The 26,121-nt window shown below is 46.0% G+C and overlaps 3 protein-coding genes across 11 annotated transcripts in view; 1 reads left to right on the forward strand and 2 right to left on the reverse strand.

Annotated features, from left to right (window-relative positions):
• Positions 1-3,128: 3,128 nt before the first annotated feature.
• Positions 3,129-7,464, reverse strand: SUOX (sulfite oxidase). 4 transcript variants are annotated; one of them, XM_081130454.1, is made up of 6 exons: positions 7,320-7,402; positions 6,538-6,616; positions 6,396-6,458; positions 5,686-5,745; positions 5,265-5,442; positions 3,129-5,035 (listed from the first exon to the last, which is right to left on the reverse strand). In XM_081130454.1, the coding sequence occupies exons 4-6, from the start codon at positions 5,733-5,735 to the stop codon at positions 3,626-3,628; spliced, it is 1,638 nt and encodes a 545-aa protein (XP_080986580.1). In that variant the 5' UTR covers positions 5,736-5,745; positions 6,396-6,458; positions 6,538-6,616; positions 7,320-7,402; the 3' UTR covers positions 3,129-3,625. The 4 variants fall into 4 exon arrangements, with proteins under 4 accessions (XP_080986580.1, XP_080986581.1, XP_080986579.1 ...); XM_081130455.1 differs by lacking the exon at positions 6,538-6,616 and having other exon boundaries at positions 7,320-7,464; XM_081130453.1 differs by lacking the exon at positions 7,320-7,402 and adding an exon at positions 6,990-7,090 and having other exon boundaries at positions 6,396-6,616.
• A 1,178-nt stretch (positions 7,465-8,642) lies between these two features.
• The window catches only part of PMEL (premelanosome protein), a 32,425-nt gene continuing 14,946 nt past the window's right edge, over positions 8,643-26,121 (forward strand). The window contains exon 1 of the mRNA XM_081130442.1: positions 8,643-8,667. The gene's annotated coding sequence lies outside the window, so the exon portion shown is untranslated. The remainder of the gene's footprint in view (positions 8,668-26,121) is intronic.
• Positions 9,816-25,591, reverse strand: RAB5B (RAB5B, member RAS oncogene family). Of its 6 annotated transcripts, none has more exons than XM_081130480.1 (7): positions 25,402-25,506; positions 19,860-19,922; positions 15,042-15,304; positions 13,808-13,959; positions 13,430-13,552; positions 12,776-12,869; positions 9,850-12,448 (listed from the first exon to the last, which is right to left on the reverse strand). In XM_081130480.1, exons 3-7 carry the CDS (start codon positions 15,202-15,204, stop codon positions 12,333-12,335), a joined length of 648 nt encoding a protein of 215 aa, XP_080986606.1. In that variant the 5' UTR covers positions 15,205-15,304; positions 19,860-19,922; positions 25,402-25,506; the 3' UTR covers positions 9,850-12,332. The 6 variants fall into 6 exon arrangements, with proteins under 6 accessions (XP_080986604.1, XP_080986606.1, XP_080986605.1 ...); XM_081130479.1 differs by lacking the exon at positions 19,860-19,922 and adding an exon at positions 24,122-24,177 and having other exon boundaries at positions 25,402-25,501; XM_081130483.1 differs by lacking the exon at positions 19,860-19,922 and adding an exon at positions 24,090-24,177 and having other exon boundaries at positions 25,402-25,481.

Below are 26,121 nucleotides of genomic sequence, written 5' to 3' on the forward strand. Positions count from 1 at the left end.
GAGAGAGAGGGAGGGAGGGAGGGAGAGAGAGAGAGAGAGAAATATTGATTGGTTGCCCCCTGTATGCACCGTCTGGGGACCAGATCAGGGGCCAGGGAGTAGATCAGGGGCCAGGGAGCGAACCCGCAACTCAGGTATGCACCCTTGACTGGGACTTGAACCTGCAACCCCTTTGGTGGAAGGGCCGACACTCTAACATCCGAGCCACACTGGCCAGGGCCACACTCTTATTTGTTCTCACGAAGTAAAATGAGGCTAGAAATAGCTGCCTATCAATAATTTATCTTTATTTTTCGTTGGCTATTTTGTGTGTGTTCTGAGGGAAGAGAGATGGCCAGTTTGAGAGAACAGAATTCCTTTGTGGATGTTGAGGGGGAGGAGGGAGTAAAAGGTGGGAAGTTCCTCCCATGCTGGGAAGTATGGGTTGTAGATTTAAACTAAGAGGAAATAAAGAAGAAATTTTCTGTTGCATTTTCACTGGAAAAAAGTCAGGGCTGATTTCTGAGCCACGTCCTGAAACATGCTGTACCATTGGGAGGAAGGGGACTGCCCAGAAGCTACAATTGAACTACTGCACTCAGTGGGCAACAAAGACATTATGTTTTGTGCTTGAGACATCAGCATCTATTGAGTAGAACAAGATATAATTCTGAAACTGCCAAACTGAAGGCAGCTCCCACTACCCTGGGGCCCACCCAAGAAGCTCTACTGAAACTTCTGCTTTCTAATGGTAAGGCTATTTTCTTCTTTTAAGACTTTATTTTTATCTCAGGAGCCACTCTTTTGACTGTTCTCATGACCCAGGGAGCTGTCTTGGTTCTCTGGTTTTAGGCTGTTAGTGGAGAAGGCTGAAGTTCCTCACATACCAAAAAGCAAGGTTCACTGACCTACTAGCAGACCCGTGAGGGGATGAGGGACTCCTGGCTAGGCATTTAACATACCCCTACCAAGCAAGATGCTACACTTTCAGATTGTCTGATTTTATCTGGTCTTGTCCTCAGAATCTGAATTATACTACGTGAAAATATTCTAGGTAGTTAGACACCTGTTTTTAATGCTTCCTAAGGATATGAACATATGAACTTCGCCCAGGCTAAGTGAACAAGTAGTAGTAAGGGGAAATAGCCAGGCCTCAAAAGTATTCAGCTTGGCCATGATGATGGAAGACCTAGAGCTGACATGTGAGTGAGTCAGGAACATCAAGCTTACCAGTGACACTTTGAGCGCTCAGGTTGGGGAGACTAGGGCACAGCTGGAGCTATCAAACATGTAAGTGAGAGTCAATAAGAGTCATAACAGTAGAGTTTTGCTTATGAGAGAAGGGAGTGAGGTAAAAGAAGGTATGCAAAGCTTGGCACATGTGGTTGGTAATGCAGTAAATCTTTCTGGAAGCAGAGTTATGAATTCTTGACCTTGGAGGGGGGAAAAGTGTACCTCATTTCCTAAACATATCATATCTAGAGGTCCATGCTCCATTAAACATTCCACTGTCCCCAGACAGGACCAGTCACGATAAAAAAAAAAAAAAAATTTAAAAAGTGAGAGCTTACAAATTCTAGCAGACAAGGGGAAAGAAAATGACTGGGATGCGGCTGTGTGAGGAGGTACTTGGAGGGCTGTTTTAGTTTAGACCTGGTTCCTGTCTCTCCTGACACCCCGACACCCCAGATCTGCCCCAGGGCTTCCTCTGTTACATTTTTTCTTAGGACTCACATGCACTAAGCCTTCTCACCCTACACAGGACCCCAGACAGCCCTTTTCACTTCACCTTACGCTTCTTCTCTACCACGTTTCTCCCACTTTGCTCATTGTCTCCAAGCTCTTTCCCACCTAGGCCTGTTTTTCCCTCCTCGACCAAATCCTAGGGTCCCTGGCTTTTCGCTCCGGGTACCCTCTCTGTTTCTCCTTTCTCTTCTATGTCCCTCTGTTCTACCCCAGCCATACCCTAAAGAACCTCGCGCACACCAGCCAGCTTCTACATGTCCTCGGTCCTCTGCCTTGACATATTTCCCGCCTTTTTAGGACTCCTAGGTCCCTGCTAATGCCCCTTCAATCCTGGGCCTCCGCGCCAAACTCCCCAGGGTCAGCCTCCTTCCTTCGGGCCGCATACAGCCCACCGACCCTCTTACAACCAGCCCAGCGTCCAAGTCTCCCCTCGCTTCAAGCCCAAGCCCCTCAGGCCCCGCCCCTGTCGACCGAGGCCCCGCCCCCACGCTTTGCCCAAGCCCCGCCCCTCACTCACCTGAGGCAGCTCCGCGCGCGCGCAGGCTGGGGGGGTGAAAGAGAGAGGGGGTGGTATTGGGGGAAAGGGGGCGGGGCAGCGGGGGTCCCCCACTCTGGCCCGGGAGGCCCAGTGCGGGGGGGGTAGGGGGGGTCACTGAGGCGGTGGCAACACGGCCGAAGCCAGGACCCGGGTGCTCAGCGGCCGCGGAGGTTCCATCTCCATCAGTGGCTTCACCTGAAGAAGGACAGCCCCCCCCAATAAGCCCCCCCCATTACAGCCGTCTCCCCTCCCCCGAACAACTTCCGGTCCCACTACCAGGCGACAGGCGGCGTGGCCGAACACCGAGCGCCCCCAAGCCAGGGAAACTGCTAGGGAAAGAAGGGAGCAGGGCTAGGGGAGAGTAGCTGAGCGCCGAAAGAGTCAAGTCCGAAAGGCCTGCTCCCTTGCAGAGGGTAACTCAATGACTGCCCCTTCATCTGCATCTAATTTGCAAACTGGGCGCACATTGGACACCTGATGTGTCCTGGCACATCTGCCCCTAAGGCCAAATTTTGCCCCTGAACCTCTTAAGACAATATTGACTTTAACCTCTTAGCATTCTTTGCCAGTCCTGCCAAGTGCGTAGGAATTGTCAGGGGGAGGGGCTTAAGGGTGGCAAATATTTTTTACTCTCTCTTAGGTGGTATTTTGAGGTTAGTCACCTAAGTAGAGGAGCAGATGCTGACATACCTCAGAGAAGGAAGCCCCACTTCTTGACTTCCCTGCACCTGTTTCCTTTCTGCCTTTTCTTCAGCTTTTGTCTTGGATTATTATACACATCCCAGTACCAGTGCACCTCCCTCCTGCAACATGCTCACTCCCCAGCCCAAGGGGTCCCAAAAGTCATCATCTTTTTTTAGCGTTGTAGTTTTAAAAAGATGCTTTATTGATATATTTAGAAAAGTATAACTATAAAGTGAGAGGGTTGCACTGTTCACAACCCCCTGGCAACCCAGAGAGGCAATAGAAAGTCACATATCCACATTCTCTGAATAATCCAAGAAAAGCAAAATAAGGCCTCAGTGGTGATAGGCATTAGAAGTGGAGGTGGGGTAAGAAGAGAAAATAGTCCTTGTTTACAGAAATACATTTCTCACTTCTAGACCCTTGCTCCAACAGCTCTCACCTCTTGGCACAGAATCAGTGGCCAGAAATATATGTAACAGTGTCAAAGGAGGGTGGTGTCTAGGTGGAAATGTGCAATGTGTGTACCTGTGTGCATCTTAGGAAGGCATAGTACAAGTTTGTGATCCAAGAAGTGGAGAGATGGAAGGAAAGGTTTTTTGTGGAAATGAGGCTCAAGGATGGGTGTGGCAAAGGGTTTAGAAAGTGCTTCTGGGGAGTAGATGGTTCCATTTCATCTCATGGGGCAACATGGACGTGGACACGGTGCCAGGCATTGCTGAGCACACCTCGCAGGTTCCAGATTGGGGCCACGGTGTCTGGCTGCACATTGTAGCTGTCATCTACAGCCTTACAAATAATGTTCAATTCCTTTTTCCCAGGTGGCACAGGGGCTTGCAGCTGCCATAGCCGCCAGGCCCAGGCCTTTCGGGGACACTGTTCCTCTCCATCCAGCTCAGCCACCTGCCAGGTTAGGCCCCCATCCAGAGATACATCCACCCTGATTACAGCCCTTCCACCACCACTCCATGCATAGCCCTTGACAGTCACCTCCCCTGACTCTACCATCTCCCCATCCTTGGGCTCTGTGATGGCTGACTGGACAGGAAGTTCCTGAATAGATGGAGCAGAGTCAAAATCTACAGAGTCCCAGTCCACAGATGGAGAGAAGCCTTTGTAATCTCGCCGCTGCCAGTGGCTGTAACTTTCCTCTGGTTTCACACTCACTTTGCCCAGCCATTTGACATGGCGGGCACCCACCACACCAGGAACCACCACTCGCACAGGAAAGCCATGGTCACGAGGCAGAGGCTGCCCATTCATCTCATATGCCAGCAGGACCTCAGCTTCAGGGTCCATGGCCCGAGCCAGAGGGATGGATGCTCCATAGGCAGTCCCTGTGGGGTCTGAGTCCAGTCCCTCAAAGCAGACATGGGCCTCAGTTTCACAGAGCTGGTGACCAGCCTTGGCCAATACATCACACAGTCGTGCCCCAGCCCAGCGTGCAGTGCTAATGGCCCCTATACTCCACTCTAGACCTCTTACTTCTTTTAACTGATTCATCTCAGAGCGCCGGTTGCCAGCACACTGCAGAGTGACCGTGATCTCATGCTTTGGAAATTGGTACAAGTCATCCAGGGACAGGGACAGTGACTGACCCCGAGGTGGTCCTACTATATGCAGGCGATATGTGTTTGGGTCCAGATTAGGTACAGGCAGATGGTTTCGAGTGAAGAAGATAGGGTTGGGTGTGATGTAGTTTTCCGTCAGCAGCTCAGGGGGGGGTTCTGCATTAAAGGGGCGCTGGCTGTTGACCTTCAGAGCTGGGTGACGTATAGGATCATCAGCATAAGGGTCAGAGGTCTTCAAGGTGGAGGGTGCCTTGTCTTCAGGGCTCAGCTCCCCGATCTTGTACTGAGCCAGTATCTCACGTATGTGGGACTGGTTGTGAACGGCATAGAGGGCCCAGAAAGGCTCTAGAGGACCCCCGGCTGCTAACATCAGCTTTGATGGACCCCCTGGGTGTAGGTCCACAAATTCTGTTACGTCAAAGACCTCAGAGCCCAGAGTCACCCAGATCCTAGTCTCAGGGCTGCTGTGGGCTTTTACTTCCTCCCTTGTATATATGCGTGGTGACTCCTGAGCAGCCTGCAGGCAGGGCAGGGGTGAGGCAAAAGGGAACAGAATATTAAGAAGAAATCACTGCAGCTCACCCTGAGCCAATTCACAAAGTGTAGCCACTGGGAAATGGAGGTAGCAGATTTCATGTCTACTATGCATGAAGACAGTGTCACTGTGGGCTCTGTGGTAACACCCTGGCTTGCCTGGGGAGCATAGTAGGGTCCCTGACAGTGAAGTCTCTTCCTTTCCCACTTACCCTGCAACGGTGGTCATGATAGGCCAACACTGCACCAAGGCCTAGCAGGGTCCCCATGACTCTCCATCCCCTGGTGCTGGTGGTATCTCTAGAGAAGGCAAGGCTGGGGCACTGGGGCTGAAATGAATCATCTGTAGAGCAGACCTGAACGCAGAGCCTTGAGTGGGTATACTTGAGTCTGGAAGAGAAAGAGGTCTTCTTAGTAGCACACTTCTGATCAGTGAAGACCTAGGGTTTACCTCTCCCTGGTTGGCCATTGGCTCCTTCAGTTGGAACTGAAGGGATGGGTGAGACAAGTGGAATCTGGCTTACCTTTTCCTTCCTTGCCACCTATCTTATTTGGCAGATAAAAAAAGACATTATAAAGATACTGGGAGTAAAACATATGGGTTAGAAGACCCCTTAGGATGTGTTAGCCTACCTGCAGGCCTGTCTGAGCCGCAGGACCACAGCTCTGTGCAGCAGCAGCATTGTGGTAGATCTGTAAGAGGAAGATTCTGGGATCAAGATAGTAATTCCTGGAAGGGGATGATATTAAGGTAGTTTGAGGGAATAGGTGGGAGGAAGACACAGAGGAGGTCACATGGACCTGGTAATGAGGCCCAAAGATAGGAGTGTAGGGGTCCAAGTGGGCCTTTAGAGAAAACCTGGAGCACTTCAGAGACAGACTCTACTGACAGGATGAAAGGGAATGGGGCTGGAAGGAGCAATAGGAGTCTTCTGGAATCACTCATCTTCCATCCTCTACTCTACTTTTGGGCCTAAAAAGGAAGAATTTATTTCTTAAGTCAGGAGAAGACAACTGAAGGGCTTACTTAAACAGGAACAAAAAGGTAAAAAAAAAAAGAAAAGAAAAAAAAGGTAGTGGCAGCCTAATGGGGGGAAGGAGCTCAGATTATGGAGTCAAACTGCATTGGGTTTGTGAAACCAGCCCTGCCATTAACCAGACCTGTTCCCAGGGCAACATAATGAAGCCTCCCTGAACTTGCTTCCTCATCTATGAAATGAGATCTACATAGCACAGCTGCTGTGAACAGTAAACAAGTAATAACATTATCTTTGAAGGCCTTTCAGTCTCCTCCTCTCTCTCCACCCACCCTAAAAAAAAATTGAACCCAGCTGGGAACCTACCTTGTCTATGCTCAGTGAGCTCAGCAAATCGAGGAGTTAATGGCCAGAGTGTCAGGGGATGGGCTAGAGAAGGAAAAAGGTAATTTCTCTGTTCTCTGCCCTGCAGCAGTTTCTTCCTCACAGCAGGGAGCAGATCACTGACCCCAAGAGGCCCAAGTAGGGAGGAGTGAGAAGAGTCCCAATTGCTGATGAGATGCTGAAGAGGGGGGCAGGCAGAGGAACTGTGAAGAAGAAAGGAGTAGGAGCAGTCTGCATTTTACTCCTGGGCGATGGGCCTCTCTCCCTCCCACCTGCCCTCAATTCCAGCAGCCCACTTGAATCTGACCAGGGGTGCAGGTAGGGCTGACCTGCAGGGGAACTCAGTCAATTCAATGTCCCAGGTTTTGGGGGAGGCAGTCTTCTGCTACATAACAGATGCCACTCCATTGTAGGGGTAGTGACCCCTCACTCCTAAGGAGCAATTTAGGTAGGAGGATACGTCCAGCACCAGGGCACAAGCACCTGGTCCTGTGCAGCTGACACAAGAGTGTCTTATGCCCTAGCCGGTTTGGCTCGGTGCTTAGAGTGTCCGCCTGGGGACTGAAGGGCATGTACCTCGGTTGCAAGCTCGATCCCCAGCCCTCGGGGCTTGTGTGGGAGGCAACCAATCGATGTGTCTCTCACATTGATGTTTCTCTCTCTCTCTCCCACTCGCTCTGAAAAGCAATGGAAAAAAATATCCTCGGGTGAGGATAAAAAAAAAAAAAGTGTCTTGTAGCAACACCCCGCGCCCCAGGAGCACCCGGACAGCGGGAGTGGAGGTGGGTACTGGCAGTTTTGATGTCCTTGGGGTTCGAAGCACCCCTGGGTGCCAAGGCCCCCGCCGTCGCCCAGGTCATCAGCCCTCCCCCTTCCTCTTTCCTCTGCCGGCCCCAAACCCCTTACCCTGTCTGAAGTCCGCACGATGGACCCGTCCAGCGCAGAGAGACTGCTGGCGAGAGGGCGAGGTTAGCGCTCTGACGTTGGGTCGGAATTAAAGAATCATTCGTGTTCCTCCGCTCGTCCCCCAGCCATTGGCGGGCCGCGGACTGCCTCCTAGCTGCTGTGCCCGCCTCCTGGAGGCCAAAGAAGGCGGGGCGCCTCCAGAGTTTGAAGCTAGGGCAGTTTTTTTGTGTGTGTGTGTGTGTGTGTTTTTTCCACCCCCACCGGACAAAGAATGGGACCCTTTCATAAGTCCAGAACCCGGGCAGTGGAAGGCGACGAGGACTCCAAAGGTTGGGTTGAAAGGTGGGAGAGTGAGATGCCCCCACCCCGCCCCGCCCCGCCCCTACAGCTGAGACTCAAAGCTGCGTTTTCTGGAGGCCTCTGGATCCAGCCAGCTTTCTCCTGGCAGTGAGGCTCGCCTCTACCCTGATTTTGACCAGCATCTATGTTGCAGCGACGACAGCCCTGTTTGTCTTTTAGAGACAACAAGGTCAAGCAATCACTTCTCTTATATACAAGAATGAGAGCAGAAACAAAGCCTTAATAGTGGTTCAAAGACTTTGAGAGTCCTTGTACCCTAATTTCTCCCCAAATTATGGAACCATCAACACTGACTAGCTCTTTTTAATTTTGTCAATTTTTTAAAATCCTCACTTAGTAAGAGCAACGACATATATAACACCCCATATTAGGAAGATTATAATTGCTCATAATCTCTAAGCAAATAATTTGCTATTACCCTTTTAATATTTGGTGCAGGACTAAAAACTTGTCATTGGCCGGTTGTGAACCAGGGGCAAATGTATCACACTGCCCTCTAGAGAATAGAAGGTTGAGCTACAGCCTTACTAAGTAAGGGCTTCATCTTTAATTTTGGAAGATCATGTCCCCTCCCATTCTGCTCTCTTAAACTGAACTAGAGATTTTACCAGGAATCAAGGAGTCATGGTGGAGTACTAAGAAATATACAGAAAGGGGAAATGACACTGAATAGGTAATTTTGGCTCTAAGATTTTCAGAAACAGATTTTCAACACTACTACGTACAATTAAATCATCAGAGAGGCCTGGTGCAAGACGTATCTCTTACCAGTTTTAAAAATCAGGCTCAGCCCAAGGATACAGAGAAGTCAGTTAGGGACTGTCAGAAGCCACCAGGATGGATAAGGTTACTTCCTTAATAATAATATCACCTCCCTGTGTGCCACACACATGCTGTACATAACTGACCTTTAAACCTCAACTTTTCTTTATTTTACAGAAGAAACTGAGGCATAGAGCAGCTAAGTAACTTGTCAAGGCCACAGCTGGTAAGTTGGCAGAGATAGGACTGGAATGCCAGGTCTGTTTGGCACCAGTCCTCTTTCCTTTCTTTCAGATTCTTTGGAATTTAAAACTCCTCCTGCAACTATACCTAATCTTTTCTCTGTATCATTCTCCGCCACCCACCTCCACTTAAGACTATGATAGACAAAAGGGCTTCACATACAGTAGGAAACAAGAGCAGATCCAGGAGAAGCTTTTCTGTTGGGGTAAAGACACATGATCAGTCAAAACGCTAGTTCAGTGATTTTTTTAACCTTCTTTAGGTCATGGTCCCCTTTGAGATACTAATAAGGCAAAGGCAAAGGGCCCTCTCCCTATAGAAATAAATAAATTAAAAAAAAAAAAAAGTATCTATTGATTTCAGAGAGAGGAAGGGAGAGGGAGAGAAACATCAATGACGAGAGAGCCATCATTGATTGGCTGCCTCCTGCATGCCGACTGGGGATTGAACCTGCAACCTGGGCATGTACCCTAACTGGGAATTGAATCGTAATCTCCTGGATCCGAGGTCGATGCTTAGCTGCTGAGCCATGCCCGGCCAGGCAGAAATAAATAAATTTTTGCATAATACTTCAAAGGAGTCAGAAATTCCACCTCTCTCTAATCTCATCAACTACCTGCCCAAAGGGCGATAGCCCCCCCATATATACATTCTGTTAAGAGGATCTAAAAAAATAGCTGTGGTTAGATTTGATGAGCTTTCTAGTGGCCTGGAAATAGAGTGATTAAATAGCAATAAAACCCAAGCTGGTCTGGCTTAGTTGGTTGGAGTATTGTCCGGTGCACCAAAAGATGGCGGGTTCGATTCCTGGTCAGGGCACATACTCAGGGTGCGGTTCCACCCCTGGTGGGGGAGTGTACTGGAGGCAGCCAGTCAATATTTCGCACATTGATGTTTCTCTCTCTCTCTCTAAAAAGCAATTAAAATTTTTTAATTAAAAAAACAAACAACAAAAAAACAGCAATAAAGAAACTATTTTCCAATTGGGTTACCTCACTATTCAAGAACAGATAAGAGGGAATAAGGAGGCACCAAGATGCAGGGGAGGGTGTGTTTCTGATTCAATAAAACTACTGGGTGCCCTTTCTTCCAAATTTCTAGTATCAGTCAGACAAAGTAAAAAAAAAAGCAACACTCCAATACACTTTTCTTTTTTTCCTTTTTTACTTACATTAAATACATCGGTAAATCAGCAGTCGCATTCTGTTACCACGATTGTTATGTTGGAAGAGGAAGGGGGAAAAAAGGCAAATACTTTCTTAGGAGAAAAAAAAGGACCCCCCGCCCCCCGCAAAAAAAAAAACCAAACAACAAAAAAAAAACTGATCAGAAGAAAAAAATGAAGAGCTGGGAAATAAAAACTAAGATCCCCAAGCCCAACAGAGCTCAAAGGAAAGCAGAGAACTGGTAGGAAGTAGAAGGCAGGCAGCAGATAGGCCCAGAAGCTAAGGCCAATCCTGTTCCTAAAGGGGGCGGGAGAGGGGAGAAGCCTGGAGAAATGGTTTCCCAGCCCCAAGGCAATGAAACATCCTCACTCCTGCTCCATGGGGAAAGCTGCACAGAGAAAGAACTTCGTTTTTAAGAGACTAAAAAGAGCCATCCTAGTTCTTCCACTTATAGGAATGCACTGGGTGCTGTTGGGGGCTAGTGGGGTGCTGGCAAAGGAAGGCAAAAATGTATGTGTGTTTCAGGGCCACGGGAACTAAGGCTGCCCCTGGAAAAGGAAGGGAATTGAGGCCTAAGTGGAAGAACCTAAGCTGGGTCCTTTAGAATCTCAGCCTCATGGATTTCTCAGCTGCTCTGGGACAGAAGGAAGTCTCTAAGCCAAAAGGGCAGAAAGGTTCCAAACCTAGGTCACTGAGGCCTTCACTGAGGCCTTTTCTATATTACTTTCCCTAATTTTCCCAAAACTCTAGGCTGGAACAAGAAGTTTAGAATTCTCTCCTGCCTTGATGGCTTCCCAAAGACATCCTAAAATACCTGATGAGGGATGTGAAGAGAGGCTAGAGATTTAGAAAGGACCAACATTGTCTGGTGATGTGAGACAGTTGTGAGGGACCTTCGGTGCCAGTCGTTCTGTCCACATGAACAGGTGTTATAAGGGGGCCACAAGTAGGCCTCTGTGGTGCTAGCCCCTAGTGGTACATGGATTAAACCACTGGTTTCATGGGGATGAGTATGGGGATAAGCATGGAGGGAATAAACTGAAGATACTAACAAAGGAGAAAAGAAATAGGGCCTGATGAGAGGGGGGACAGAATAGACTGTACAGTGGGAATAAAGGTCATACCTATTTACAGGGAAGTAGAAAAGACATGGTAATGGGTAGATCAAATTGAACATGAACCCTGGGAAAGGGCAGAAAACTCCTCCCTCTTGCCTGACTCCTCTTCACCCCTACCATGGCCTGTGCTATCCTGAGACCACTCTCCAGTTGCTTCAGGAAAGGCAAACCTATACCCAAGAACTAGGCTGGCAAGAATATAGGTTAAGAATCAGAGCTGGAGGAAGATAGCAGTGGAGATTGGGCTTGAGTAGCTGCCACTGGTATGGTTCTCTACAGTCCCTCCCAAAACCTCATATAAATCTTGGATTCCATTTAATTAAAAAGGTGAGGGGGCAGGTAAATCAATCAACCCCCATAAAACAAGTATCCCAACTGAACTACCATCAATTAAAGTGCAAACTGCAGGGGGACATAGTGGCTGGGGCTGAGGCCATCTAAAGGCCAGAGAGAAAAAAATGCACATGTATAAATCAGAGGATGGGTATCAGAAACTGGTCCCTCCTCCAATTAGATCACAGCAGAGCCAAAGATGCAGGCAACCAGTGAAGATTCTTTGGAGGACTCTGGGGTCCGGGGTCTCCCCCACTATGGGGGAGGAGCTACCTAAGAGACTGAGTGAGGGGAAACTAGGCCTTGGAAGAGTTCCAGAGCCACAGATGACACTGTATTTCCGCCTCCACCTCCACCTCCACCTCCACCCAGTTAGCTAACAACACGACTCCCACCTGGAGCCTGAGAGCTTGCCTTCTCATTCTCACTCTACCTAGAAACACCTTCCACAAGGCCAACTCATGTTTACTGCAGTGTTTTTAAATATGAGAAACTCCAACCAAATAAAACCAAAAAGGAAATTTCCTTACTCCCTCCTGCTCTGAGCCTTAATCTCCCCCAGGGCCCTTAATGTGACTGAACTGGAAACCTCCTTCCTCAGTTCCTGGGTTCATTACCTTCTCCATCCTAGGGAGAGGAGGAAAAGGGGATTAAGAACAGGGATTGACCAAAAGCAGGAGGGGCAGGAGACAAAAAAATGTTTTCTGAAAAAGTGGGGAGAAGAAGGAAAGATAAGTAGGTCACTGTCTTGCACCTATAATACAAAGTGAAGAAAGTTTGTTTTGGAAGGTAAGTCCTGGGGGATATGACCCCCAACCCCCAGAGCAGGGGTAGGAGGTCAGTGGCAACAGCTGCCTGGTGTTGGTTGCTGAAGCGTTAAAAAGTGCCATGACGGAGCTGTCAGGAGGCAGCCCTTGGGAGCCAGGGCTCAGTGTGCTGTTACCGTAGGGGCTGTGTGCTGAGGGGTGGGAATGGAGGTTATTTCTTAGCTCTCGTGCTAGCTCCATACTTGTTTGCTGCTAGCTACCCCCTCAGTTGCTACAACACTGGCTCTTGTTCTGCTGGGACTGCTCATGGAGATCCACACCTCGGCTTCGGCCTGCTGCACCCCCCAGATTCTGGGGTTCACTCTTTGGCAACTTCTTAGCTAGAGGCAAAAAGAGAAGGGAACAAAGTATGGTAGATTTTAACTCATCCCCACAAAAAGACTATTGGGTGGGGGAGAAGGGGAAATGTGATACATTAAAAGAAATGTTCTGAAGAGGGTAGGGTTTACTATTTGTAAACTACATTAAAGACGAGGGTGCTCAAGCTGCAGCTAAATGATGGAGGTCACAATGGAAAGTTAAGATATTTCCATACCCAAAGTTTTCACAAGAGGAGACCCTCCCATTTATCCTTATGATTTGGGTTAGTGATCTTGCCTAGAGGTAAGGGAAAAAGACAGGAAGACCTCAGGCTGCTCTGACCTTACCTATTGCCAGGAAGAGATCGTTCACGTTCATAGCTGTCTTGGCTGAGGTCTCCATAAACAATAAGCTGTTGTCATCTGCATATGCTTGGGCCTCCTGCAAGGGGTGGGGTATAGTGGTGCTCAGAAGGTAGGTTAGGAACAAGGATGGCCTTTCCACTCCCATGCAGCACCAGAGTTAGGCAATACCCTAGGTTCCCTAAATTTAACTGCCCCTCTGAGCCAGCTGGCTCTGGACCCATATTTTGGTGACAACTCCCTCAAGGATAACACATGGTCTAGACCACTTTATGCAACAAACAGATATCAGGAATCCTAATTATGGGAGAGTAAGTAAGTTGGTTGCAGGCTTTTGGGTTCTGACCCTTGAATAGTCCGTTACCTCAAATTCACGTGCTCTCTCCTTCCTACTTTCACATTGGTACTCCCACAACTGGAATTCCCTACCCACCCCTCTGCTCTGGAATTTTCTTCTGCCTCCTCTAAAATCTCCCGGCTGTCATTAGGGTCACATTGTTGCTGTTTTTAACATGGTGCAGAACTGGGGAATGATATGATGAATGCCCTCAGATGAGGTTTCCAGAGAGGGCACGTTTGGACAAAGAGATCCCAACACAGAGGGAGTGTATTACAAAGGGACCCTATTGGCCATCTTACTTCATACTCCACCATGCGCTTGTTGGCCAGGTCAGCTTTGTTTCCTGCCAGGGCAATAACAATGCTAGGACTGGCCTGTCGCTGTAGTTCCTTTACCCATGTCTTCGCTCTGGCAAAGGTTTCCTAGGAAAACATGAGGAAGAAAATGAGTGGGTTGGAATAACTGTCAATCCAGGTCCATCACCTTTAAAACCCAGTCTCAAAACTCACTTCTAGGTGGCCTTCCCTCACTAAAACCACCTATCTCTGATAATTTATTACCCTTGTCTCCTCAGCATTTACAATCGTAATTTTGTTACTTTGAAAACCTGTTTTCTCTCCCCCACTTAATTTAATTCCTATAAATAAAAGCAAGGATAACCTTCTCAGCCCACTTACCTGATTAGTAATGTCATACACCACGATTGCAGCTTGGGCACCTCTGTAGTACATAGGGGCCAAGCTATGGTATCGCTCCTGCCCTGCTGTGTCCCAGATCTCAAACTTGACTGTTGTGTCATCTAGGCAAACAGACTGGGTGAGGAAGGCCGCTATGGATAAGAAAATGAAGAAGCAGTTGTAAGTGAGAGGATGAATTGGAACACCACACCCCCCTTCACAATATCTCTACTCTTCAGTCTAAAACCAGTCACGACTTGGGCCATTCAGCTACAGGAAAAGGTTTAGTGTTCTCTTTATATATAGGTCCTGGAACCAGGATTAAGGCTACTCTTGGCTAAGTCCTTCCTGCAGAAGTTTCTCTAGCCTAAGGAATGGATACACATCATAAACTGAGGGACCGAAAGAACTGGCACTTATATCAGAGTCATCCCTCTTCTAACCAAAAGAGAATGATAAGGAATAATGACAGAGATAATAAGCGTCAGATAAAACTCACATAAGAACTGATCAGAAGATTTTAAAGCTTGACAGGAGGTCCCAAATGCCAATATTATTTGGCTGTTACTTTTTCATATAATTTTCTGCTGGCCCAAGAACACTACATTTCCAAGATGACTAGTACAAGTGGGGAAGTAGTAACATGGAAGTTCTCAGAAAATATCTTTTATCGAATTAGCATCCTATTTTGGGGGTAATGGCAGGGAGAAGGCAGCAAAGGTGGGAAAGGCAGATGACCTTTATCTTTTGTATTTAGTTCCAGTCTCTATTTTACCGGATACTGTATGTGCAACAAAATGCACATACAAACATGCCTATACCTCCACTGCCTCCAACACTGATCAGTAGATTTAGGGTAGGGCCAAAGCATGCATAGAATAAAAATGCTCCCCAGATGATTCTGGTGTGCATCTCTGATTATGAATCACTGCTCCAAACCAACTCTACTCCAGATAACCCTCAACTGAACTTCACTGGGATTAAGATGAGAGTAGGAGGAGGGAGACATAAAAAATCAGTGATTTTACTGGTGCGCAACAATCAACTTTCTTTATTCTAGGAAGCAAGGGGATAAATACATACCTGCCTTTTGGCATTATGGCAATTTTTTTTCTGTTTCATAAAGGATTTCCATTCCAGGGAGCTAAGATGGCCAGCTTCACAGTCAGGTCCCTAGGTCTAACTTCAAAAGCCTTACTAAGCATTGAACTTCTTCATTCCCTGAGATACTCACCTCCAATGGTGCTCTCCTGGTATTCATGGAACTGCCCTTTGACAAAACGTAACACCAGGCTAGATTTCCCCACTGCAGATTCACCCAACAGGACCAATTTGAACTGGCATATTTTGCTGGCCTGGGGCTGCCCATTGGGCCTGGCTGTGCTTCTGCTAGTCATGGCTAGATTTTCAGAGTGGGAAAGGGTGGAGGGAGGGGGATGCCACAAAGCGGCAAAGGGGGGAGGGGGGAGGGGAGGGGACTTCCAGGCTTTAACAGTCCTGCAAGAAAAAAAGCAGGTAAAATTAAAACAGGGCCATTATAGCTACAATCACTTCTTAGACAAAGGATAGAATCTTTGCTCCTATGATCTTATAATCATCCACCATTTGGTTACACCACTGAATGTAACTAGGCAGCTGACATTCAGTGGTAAGAGTGGAGAACAATAAAGTACGAAATGCACCTGAAGTAGAGTTTGCCCTACCACATAATCCCCAAGTGCCATCAGAGCCAAAATGGAGACAGAAAACTGTGCGAGAAGTCTTTACTCCTTTGGTTAATTTCCCACCATGTCTTCAAATAACAGCAAATTGATCAACTTTTAGTTGGCCCGAAGAACACCTAAATCCATCTACAAGTACCCTAGATCCTCAGTATCTCCTTAGTTTCCTGTGGCTGTCCTTTTTCTTCCTCCTGCTCTGCTTTTTTCTAGCTTTCAAAAGAAGTAATTCATTCTAGAAGTGTGGAATGTCAACTCTCCTAACAGTGGAGGGGTATCTTCTGGTTCTGTATCCTTCATATATGACCAGTTTTCTTGACATTTCTGAAATTCTAACCAAAGTCCAATTGCCAGAAAATCTATTCTTTCTCACTTCTGGTCAAAGGTGAGTAGAGAACACAATCAACAGATGTGTTTGGTATCAACTCTTTGATTTGCTTCTGCCACCTCTCCATGTCTGAAAGTCTCTCAAGTCTAGGAGTCAGTAGGCTTGACCTGCTCTCAACTTGCAGCTGTCTTCCTAGTGCTTAGGGATTAGATTACCCTCCACACTTAATGGGCCTAACAGCTGTAGTCCTCCAAATTAGAGGCAGAGAAAGAAGGTGTACCTTCTAAACACACGTAGGAATCTCCAGGGGAAGGTATAGTAATAAGTCTTCAAGCAATAAATATTTGATGAAAGAATAAACTGAACTACCTCATCTACCTTCCAAGAGGCTAGGAAAGCTGGTACTGGAGGAGGCAGAGAAGCTGGGACTTTGGGAGCCTAATCATGCAAACTTGAATATTTCATCATCCTGACTCTGAGGGGAAAGGAACTACGACATTCAAAGAAGAGTTACTATGATCCGAACATGCAAAACCTTTCTCTAAAACCTAAGCACTGTTTGGGTTATACTTTGCTTGTTCAAATTCATTTTTCCCTTTTGCAAAGTTGATTCTAGTGACTCCACAAACATCAAACTCTATGGCATATGTGGGGAAGGAAACATTTTGTCACTATAGCAAGTTGTTTTGAAGTCAAATCAGGGTTAAAAATCCCTGTAATTCTAGTAAAGACAGAAGAGACAGTAAAGATAGTAAAGACAGAAAAATCATACAAGAGGCAGTGCAGAGGAACAAAGGCTGTGGAGTCCAATTCACTGGGTTTATTTTACAGTTCTGCTTACTAGCTGTGAAACTTTGGGCCAGTTACTAAATCTTATCTATGTACTCCTTTTCTTATCTGTAAAATGGATAACAGCTTTATGAGGACCTACTTCATAGGGTTGTTGTGAGGATTCAATGAGATAATACATACAGCCCGGCCGGGCGTGGCTCAGCGGTTGAGCATGACCTAGGATCCAGGCGATTGGAGTTCGACTCTCGGTCAGGGCACATGCCCGGGTTGCGGGCTCAATCCCCAGTCGGGGGCGTGCAGGAGGCAGCCGATCAATGACTCTCTCATCACTGATGTTTCTCAATTTCTCCCTCTCCCTTCCTCTCTCTGAGATCAATAAAGATATAGTTAAAAAAAAAAAAAAGATAATACATATAAAGAACTTAAATAAGTGTCTGACCTAAAGTGCTCAAATGACTATTAAGCTACTAATCGTTATCAATATGACATCAAGAAAATTTTTCTGGCCCTGGCTGGATAGCTCAGTTGGTTAGAGCATTGTCCCAATAAGCCAAAGTTGTGGGTTTGATCCCTAGTCAGGGGACATTCAAGAATCAACCAATGAATGATGAAATAAGTGGAACAACAAATCAATGTTTTTTTCTCTCTCTTCTTTCTCCCTTCTTCTCTAAAATCAATAAATAAAAAAAGAAATTTTTTCTGCCCAAGCCTTACTTTCCACTTTTACAAAATGGAAAAAATATCTACCTCATAGAGTGGATATGAGGATTAAGTGAAAGATTTATTTGCACAGTGCTAATAAATGAGATAGTTATTGCTACCAAGTGGCCCTAATTCACAGAAAAGACCAATTTGATATAGTAAATTATAATTCAGTATTAGTTATCAACATATTCCTAAAAAGCAACCATATTATAAAGAGACAGAGAAAAAAACAGAAGTGTAGACTCTGCCTAGCTGACTCAGTTGGTTGGAGTGTCATCCTGATATGCCAAGGTTTCCAGTTCAGTCCCTGGTCTGGGTACACACAGTAATCAACCAAAAAATGCATAAACAGGTGGAACAACAAATACATGTTTCTCTCTCTCTCTCTAAAATTAAAAAAAAAAGTATAAAGAGAAAGTTGGCAGAGAAATGAGATAAAAGTGAGAACTCAGAAAAGTCCCAAGATATATTAGAGGAAGACAGAGGAATGGAACAAATTATTCTGATCCTACTGAGTATTCTACAGTTTCCTAGGCCAGTGAGCGCTGAGTCCATATCCACATATGCCATTTTATGAAGTTTTCACTGGTCTATGATGAAATGATAAAAATAAAGACGATATACCAAGTTTTTCATAAAGCTAAATTTAACTTAAAAGAGTATATCCTTTTATCCTTTATAACAAGATTTCTAATTTCTTTCTTAGAATCAGTTTTCTCTCTCTCCCATATATATATATATATATGAGCATGAAAAAACCTCGAAGACCTATTGTGAAGTAAAAAAAAAACTTGTAGACTAAAACATGTGGTTGGATCCTACTTCTGTAAAAAAGAAAATTCTGCATAGAAAAAGGTATGGAAAGATACACACCCATCTGTTAACAGTGGTTACCTCTGAGGAGAGTGGGACTGAGGAAAGTGGTGTGTGAAGGATTCAGATTTTTTTCATTCTACATAATTCTTTTTTAACAGGAAACATTTTAAAAACTATTTAAGAAAAAATAGTTTTCTTGCCTGGCCAGGCATGGCTCAGCGGTTGAGCATTAACCTAGGATCCAGGAGATAGCGGTTCGATTCCTGGTCAGAACACATGCCCAGGCTGAAGGCTCGATCCCCAGTTGGGGGCGTGCAGGGGGCAGCGGATCAGTGACGACTCTCTCATCATTGATGTTTCTCTCTCTCTCCCTCTCCTTTCCTCTCGGAAATCAACAAAGATATATTTTAAAAATAAAAAAACAATCAAGTATATTGCAAATAGTAAGCGTAAGAGTCATGTTGTAAAAATATATCTCTTGTGTCTGTACACACACTGAATTCTGATGTAAAATGCTTTTTTTTAAAAAAAGTGAGTCATGATCAAAAAGTTTTAAAAACACTGCTTTTGAGAGGCCTGACACTGAAAGATGGGTTAGTAGGGAATGGGAGGAAGTCTAGTCTCTGGCCAGCCTATAGGCCATAGTTAATTTCACTATTAGATGAAATTAAGATGAGGGCTGAGTACAGCCAGCTCACCAGGGGTCAGAGGATTCTCCAACCCTGCTACTAAAGTTATGGAGTAATTATGAAAACAGAAAGCCAAACGAGACAAAGTCTAGTGGTAAGGGCTTTGTTACGGTGCAAGCCTGAATTTTATTCCCTGTTTTCTCAGTTAAACCCACTGTGATATTAGGCTATTCACTCCCTTTTGCCTTTCTGAGCCTCGGCCTCCTTATCTATATGGACGAGCGGGGGGGGGGGGGGGGGGGGCAAAGAAAAGAATTTGAATTCAATTTCAAAGTTCTGGGTACATTTAAGAAATCTGTGCCCTAGCCAGTTCTGCTCAGTGGTTAGAGCTTCAGCCTGTAGACTGAAGGGTCCCAGGTTTGATTTTGGTCAAGGGCACATACCTCGGCCCCAGCCCTGGTCGGGGCAGGAGGCAACCAATCGATGTGTCTCTAACATCGATGTTTCTCTCTCTCCCTTCCACTCTCTCTAAAAAGCAATGGAAAAAATATCAAGTGAGGATAAAACAAAAAAGAAAGAAATTTGTTTCTCTTAGGGTTTTTCAGCATCTGTGAGGATGAATCATTTTTAAAAACATACGTATGTGGTTCATATACATTGTTTCAAGAGGATAGGGCATCATAAAACTCTACCCTTTAAAACTGAAAACAGATGACATAATAGAAAAATACATTTAAAAAGGAAGGGGGGCAGAAGTAACTACAGAGATAAACTGATCAAGTTTCCTTTAGGTGACATACATATACTATACTCTTTTTAATCTTCACCTGAGGATGTTTTTATTGATTTTTAGAGAGAGAAACACCGATCAGTTGCCTCCCATATGTGCTCTGACCAGGGATCAAACCCACAACCTAGGTATGTGCCCTGATAGGAAATTGAACCCACAATCTTTTGGTGTATGGGATGATGCTCCAACCAAATGAGCCGCACAGCCAGGGCATATACTATACTCTTAAGAAACAACAGGAAAAGTTGCTAGATTCTTCAACTTATTCTCTTACCTTTTTATCTATTTCAAAACATATGATCCAAGGGTCAGAACACTAAGCCTTAATGTTGCTACTCTACAAAAGGAAAACATGGGAATTAGAGTAGACTGAATTCTCATGGGCAGACACATCACTCTAGACCTGGGAAAACAGTAGGGAGTTGGGAAAGTGTGAAGATAGGAAACCGTCACAGATACACTCAGGTTGCAAAGCCCTGGTCACTAACCCCACAGGACAGTAAGTCAAACCAGAGCCCAGACACACAATTAGTGAACCTTCTTGCTACTAAGCAACCTTGGATTATCAGAGACCGGTGACTACTGGGTTACAAGAGAATACCTCCCACCCCAATGTGTCACCCTCAATATGTCCTATCTTCCCTGTTCACAGGAATTGATGGGCTGTCCATCACTGTGCCTTGATCTTTAATCCCAACATGTTTACAACGGTATTATGTTTTCTTAATGCAACAGCTAGACTCAAAAAATCAGGGGTACAAAAATGAAATAATACGTGTAAGATTCAATCGACTTCTCCACTATTCTGGTGGTGATTTTTTTGCTAAGAGTGACAGTGGGCAAATGATCCATCCAAGGGTAAACAATAAACCACAGCCAACCAGTCAAGTAGTGTGATTATTACCAAAGGGGGGGAGGGTGTATTTCAACCCTTTCAGTTCATAAGAAACCAGATTTAGCTTCCCTTAGAAGTGCAGCTCCGTAAGAATGACTTATCAAACGACCATTAACTAGGGAGGACTGAGGCGTGACCATGGCATCAGCCCACTGGGGGAGAGGGGAGAGAGAGGATGAAGGGGCAAGTTATTTAGGTGGGCAGCTCTCCCACCAGTGAAGGCTCAGGTATGAATAGGAAAGGCTTCTCAGCCTGCTGATCCCAGCTAGAGCATGACTCTCTTCCTTTGGTCCCTTTCCACTTGGTAGCTTTGAGTCCCTATGCCTACTACATATGAAACCTCCAGAAGTCTATCACCTGTCATTAGAGACTGAGTTCCAAGTATATAGCCATTGGAGTCTAGCCCATCTCCTAATGTCAGCCTTATAAGGTCAGTTTGCCAGATAAAATGCAATCTAGAGGCCATCTAGTCCAGTGTCTGTATTTTACAGGTGAGGAAACCAAGGCACATAAAATTAATCATCTTGCCTGGCGTTAGCAGACAGACAGCTGTTGTGACACAGCTGCTTAGTAGCAAATCTTCTCTAACAAGTACTCCTAGTCAGGTATTCTTGCTACTATACCACTATACCTCTTAAGGAAGCAACAGATACTGAACTCTGAACAGGGCACCCACCAGGACAGGAACAAGAGCTTAGATTGGATAGAGTTTCTGCCTCTATTCCGTTTAGATAAGTACTTCCTTTGGGACTAAAAAGTTAGGAAGACCTAGGCCTTCCCTGGTACTGGGATCCAGTCCCATATCCTTCTGACAAAAGGACTCACTCATTATGCCTTTCTAAAAGGTCTTGACCAACCCCTGCCAAGATGATTGAAAGAAGCAATATAATGGAAAGAAGTGGTAACTTTTGCAGGATTCAATGGCCTTGGGATTAATGGGAGAGAGTTACTGAGTAGGGAAGATAGGGCAGAAGCCAGTAAATACCTTCAATTCACAAACTTTCTCATTTATATCCCCAATTACCAAAATCCTGATCTGAGAGTTCCACTACTTGGCTCAGTTTTTTCATTGTGTTGATCCAATGTTAATCAATGAGTCACTGGCTTAAATGAGAGAGTCCTTCCACTTCCCCCACTCTCTCCCTTATATTTCCCTAAGAGGCAAAAAACATACTTAATACAAACTCCCTATTATTGACCTAGGAAAGACTGAAATGCCTTTTTACACCTTGTCTGCCTAGCAAACTCCTAATGTATCTTTTAAGTCCAAGCTCAAATGTTACCTCTCTATGAAATTGCATAATTACCCTCTCCAGCAGTATTCATCATTGCTTCTGCTGGGGTCCCATAGTATTAAGACTGTATTACTATCACAGCACTTATTACATCATATGAGTTTAAACTTTGAACTTCTCAAAAAGTGTGACCATTTTTTATGTCATCTTGACTCTCCAGAGCAGAACACAATACCTGATTCCTAGTAGGTGTTCATTAAATGCTCCCTAAATTAAGACCAAAGCAATCCTGCTTCCCTCTTCCATTAACTCCTCCCCTTCTGTGCCATCTGGATAGCTTCTTACTTAGTACCATTTGGAAATGTTTTTAATCAGCTTCAGAGAAGCAATTCTCTCCCTGGCCTCTTTGTGATCTCCCTTGGATGGAGGGCCCCCCTGGGACCCAGCCCACAAGGTACTGTTGCAACTCATATGGGCTAACTGCTTTTCCTGTCACCCGTTACTATGCCTCAAATGGCCTAATCACACCCAATATGTGGTCCTCCCACCCTAACACTGAAGCAACTGTGGCTAAATACAAAAGTTCCCTGAATTTCCAGTTGACATTAATGTTCAAAAAACTTTAGGTCATTATATGAATTCCTGAACCTGAGAAACACAAATTAAATATAATAACCATACCATCACAGAGCTTGAGGACACTCTGAAAAGCATCCACAGTCCCTAAACAGAAGCTACAACCTGACCCAGAAATCTGCAGACTTTGATCACCTGGGTGGCTTCTTACTCAGCTTAGTTACTATTCAGTCAGTGACTAAATCTTCTCTAAAACACTCTTGGGAAGTGGGAGTGTATTGTGTAGGGTTTTAAGGTATCCTTCCTCCTAGAAGGCTGTTGCATTTCCTTATTTTAAATCCACTGTCTTACACTTTAGTTACTTTCCAATCTGAAATGCCTTAGGAATAGGAGCTATACACTTGCTTCTCCAACCTCTGCCTCCTCAGAAGTCAAATCCTTATCCATGCACAGAAACAAACTATAGAAAGAGCAAACCTTGCTCCTGGGCAAAGTAAGAGTTATTGAGATATAAAGTATGACTTCAAGGGCAATGGGAAAGCCCTCTTCTCCACGTAAACTTTTGTAACTCAAGGTTTATGTTTGACATTCTATATTGATAATTCCACTCCTTAGCTCCTTCTTACGAAACAAAAACCCTTGGAAAAATTAAAACTTTAAGTGACTATTTGTTACTTATACCTTAATATGAAGCAATTCCAGATCATGTCTTAAAGGTAGGCTTTCATTAAGGGGAAGATAGGAAAGACAAAAAAATGTAAAAAAAGGGCCAGGATATCACCAGGATGTAGAAAATGGCAAAGTCTAGAGAGGATTAAAACACACACACACACACACACACACTCCTACAATTTTCTCTAGGACTGGCTTTACAGGAGAGAAAATAAAAGCTCCTGGGAGGGGCAACAATCGAGGTTTCTGTACAAAGACTGGGCATATTAGAGGGCTTCTACAGCCAGTAAGGACAAATTCAGTAAGGAGGTAGTATGAAATGTCCCAGTTGCACTGAGGTTTAAAGGACAACCAATTTCATATCTAGAGAAACTTGGGAACTTCTCTCAGAAAGACAGATACAAGGGACCCTTCGGAGAACCATCATCTTCTTTTGGGATAATGGACAGTCATATGGTCCACACACCCTGAGACCATGACCAGAAGATAGAGGTCACAAATTTTTCATGTTAGCAGAGATGCTAATAGTTCTCCCAAACAAAATGATTCAGTTTCTTTCCTGCTCATAAAAGAGAAAAAAGTTTTGTCCATCTATTTGGGCATTTTCTAGGATACCCAATACACAACGGGAGTGCGTGTTAAGAAGGTGAGGGATAACCCAGAGTACAGCTCTTTGCTTGTCTGAATTTGATAGAAGCAAGACAAAAAGAACTGTGAAAGGAGCACGATAAATAACAGAGTATCATCTGAGAAGGGAAACTGAAAAGAATGAGAGACCAGAGTTTGGTGGGAACATGAAAACAGAATTGTCTTTGGTGGCACATCCTCCAAAGCAAAGCAAGATTGGTCTGATCTGCTGTCTCTTATCTCTGACCTTTCTGGATTAAATATAATGAGTGAGGTATGTGTGGGAGGATTTACACTTTTTACACTTCTGTACAGCTTGAATATTTAAAAATATGTACATATTACTTTTGACTTTAAGATGAAATGGAGTTATACAGTACATTGGTATAAAAGGGAAAAAGGAGGAAGCATAAGGGAAAATTCAATAAGCTCCAATCTATGGGAGACTAAGGAGATCAGAAGACCATTAAAAATATATGGGAGGAGGGGACTCCTGCGCCTTAGTAATCCATCTTCCTTTTCTCTACTCACCACTTTCCCCAAGTGCCTTACTGTTGCTATTTCTAACAGCACAGAAACCTGGGCTCCTGAAGAGGTAAACAAAAATAGGGGTTATGCCAACCTTGTGGAATGGAATTCTCTCCCCTAAATCCCTTACTCAGTGATATCACTTCAGATTTCCAGGCTTGGTTCCACCTAATCATTACCTGCCTAGGAAATATCCAAGTCTAAGTCCTACAAAGTTTCACAAACTATGGTTGGAAGGTCTCTTGGTGGCTGGGCTTTTATCCCAAAGCCCCTTTCCAGGGCAGATGAGATTGCTGATTCCCCATTTCCAAGTCAGAGATATGGTATCTACTACAGACCAAATTATTAAGTGGGAAAACAAATAAATATCCCCCAAATCCAACTTCTTAGCTCTTGCACAGGAGTGCACCCTAAACCAGCTAAGGCTGGTAAGAAGAAACAGAGACTGCATCCTTCAGCTGAGGCCAAGGGAGAGTGTAGGGTCTGAGTTTGGAACAGCCAACAGTCACAGGGGGGGAAAAAACACGTTTGTTTTCATTGGCTACCCTGGGAGTACCAAAAACTTCACGTTACCACATCTCAACACTTAATGGGAACAAAAGAGTGTGTCCTCCCAAGCCCCAGAGCCTCCAGCCCACCCTGGAGCATTCCCAGGCGCTCCCAGAACCGATACCAGTCCCTGCTTAATTTCCCCAACTACCTTAGCCTTCTAGATTAGGAAAGCTTTCTTCATTTGCCTCACTGAACCCAAATCCTTTTCTCGGCTCAACCCTGGGGAACCCTAGTTATTTTTATAACAGTCACTTTCACTGAAAAAGAATGCCTTTACCCAACTACGAACCCTTCTCGGGCCCCTCCAATTAGACATCTCGAGAGCGCCAGCCCCGGTTACCCTCGGGGCCCGGGCGTTGGGGCTGACCCCTCCTCACCTCCCGCAGATGGGCTTACCTCACTCGCAGCCCCGGCCCTTTCCCCAGCTCCTCCCTCTCAGCGCTGCTAAAGAGGCCTGCCCCTGCCCTCACACAAGACCTGGGCCTCACGCGCCCGCCCCCAGCCCGGCCTCCGGCGGAACCCAGCTTCACCAACTTCGGGCTCCCAGCCCGCCGGGCCCCCTCCTCAGCGCCCCCATTAGGCTTGCCGGGGCCCGGCCCCCTTCTCCCCTCTCCAGTGGGCCACTCTAACCCCATCGCTGAGGCCCAGACCCGCCTCTGAGCTCAGGCCAGGCTGCTCTCCTCTCCCGGGCGCCTCCGCCCCTACCCTACTGGGCTCCATCAGCCCGGTACCTGGGGCTCCGTCTCCCCCGTCGGGCCCAAGCCTGTGTCGAACAGACAAACAGCCGCAGCTCAACCAAACCCTCTTGCCCCTCCTCCTCCTCCTCGCCCTGGGGCGGGGGCCCCGGCCAATAGCGCGATTACGCCTACCATCAAGGGTGGGCTCTGTGTGCGCTGCTCCGCCAATCCTCTGGAGAAAGGCGGGCCTTTTTCGGCGCCGTCACCAACGAGGACGAACCAGGGACCGGCCCGGCGTATCCCCAGGCCAATATGAAGAGGGAAATCTTGAATATGGACGAGGCGAGGAGCCATTGACGAGGGAGCTCCCCGAGACAGGGGGCGGTACACTGTTGACAGGCGTATATGCGAGCCAATAAGCTCTTGACACCCTAATGACCCCGCCTTTTGACTCATAAACATCTAATCAGGTGAGTGACGGAGGCGGGTCAAAGTGAAACTTTAACCAGTACTGCGAAAATTCGGAACTTGAATGGCAGGCAAGGCGGGGTTGAAGGAAGCTTTAGGAAGGCCGCTACTGACCTTCGCCCCTCCCCCCGGATTTGGCAGGGGCTGACTAGCTCCCCTCACTCTTTGACCAATCCGCGGGCGTAAAGGGAAATACCTCTCTTAGGGACCCGGAGCCTGGGAATTTAAGTAGCCCTCAAGTCGGTGCTTCATCCTTTTAGTGGGGCCGCAGAGTACAGGAGATTTTGGGGTGGGAGGCCTCAGATG

The sequence above is a fragment of the Miniopterus schreibersii genome (genome assembly GCF_964146895.1).
Source record: "Miniopterus schreibersii genome assembly, chromosome: 2".
NCBI lineage: Eukaryota > Metazoa > Chordata > Mammalia > Chiroptera > Miniopteridae > Miniopterus > Miniopterus schreibersii.

Excerpts from the sequence above, each read along its gene's own strand:
- RAB5B (XM_081130478.1), bottom strand. The coding sequence starts at position 15,204 with ATGACTAGCAGAAGCACAGCCAGGCCCAATGGGCAGCCCCAGGCCAGC. Across the intron at positions 13,960-15,041 it reads CCAGGAGAGCACCATTGGAG|CGGCCTTCCTCACCCAGTCT; the intron begins GTGAGTATCTCA and ends TCTTATCCATAG. Across the intron at positions 13,553-13,807 it reads TGTATGACATTACTAATCAG|GAAACCTTTGCCAGAGCGAA; the intron begins GTAAGTGGGCTG and ends ATGTTTTCCTAG.
- SUOX (XM_081130455.1), bottom strand. The coding sequence starts at position 5,735 with ATGCTGCTGCTGCACAGAGCTGTGGTCCTGCGGCTCAGACAGGCCTGC. Across the intron at positions 5,443-5,685 it reads CGGCTCAGACAGGCCTGCAG|ACTCAAGTATACCCACTCAA; the intron begins GTAGGCTAACAC and ends TTTCTCTTCCAG. Across the intron at positions 5,036-5,264 it reads ATCATGACCACCGTTGCAGG|GCTGCTCAGGAGTCACCACG; the intron begins GTAAGTGGGAAA and ends CCCTGCCTGCAG.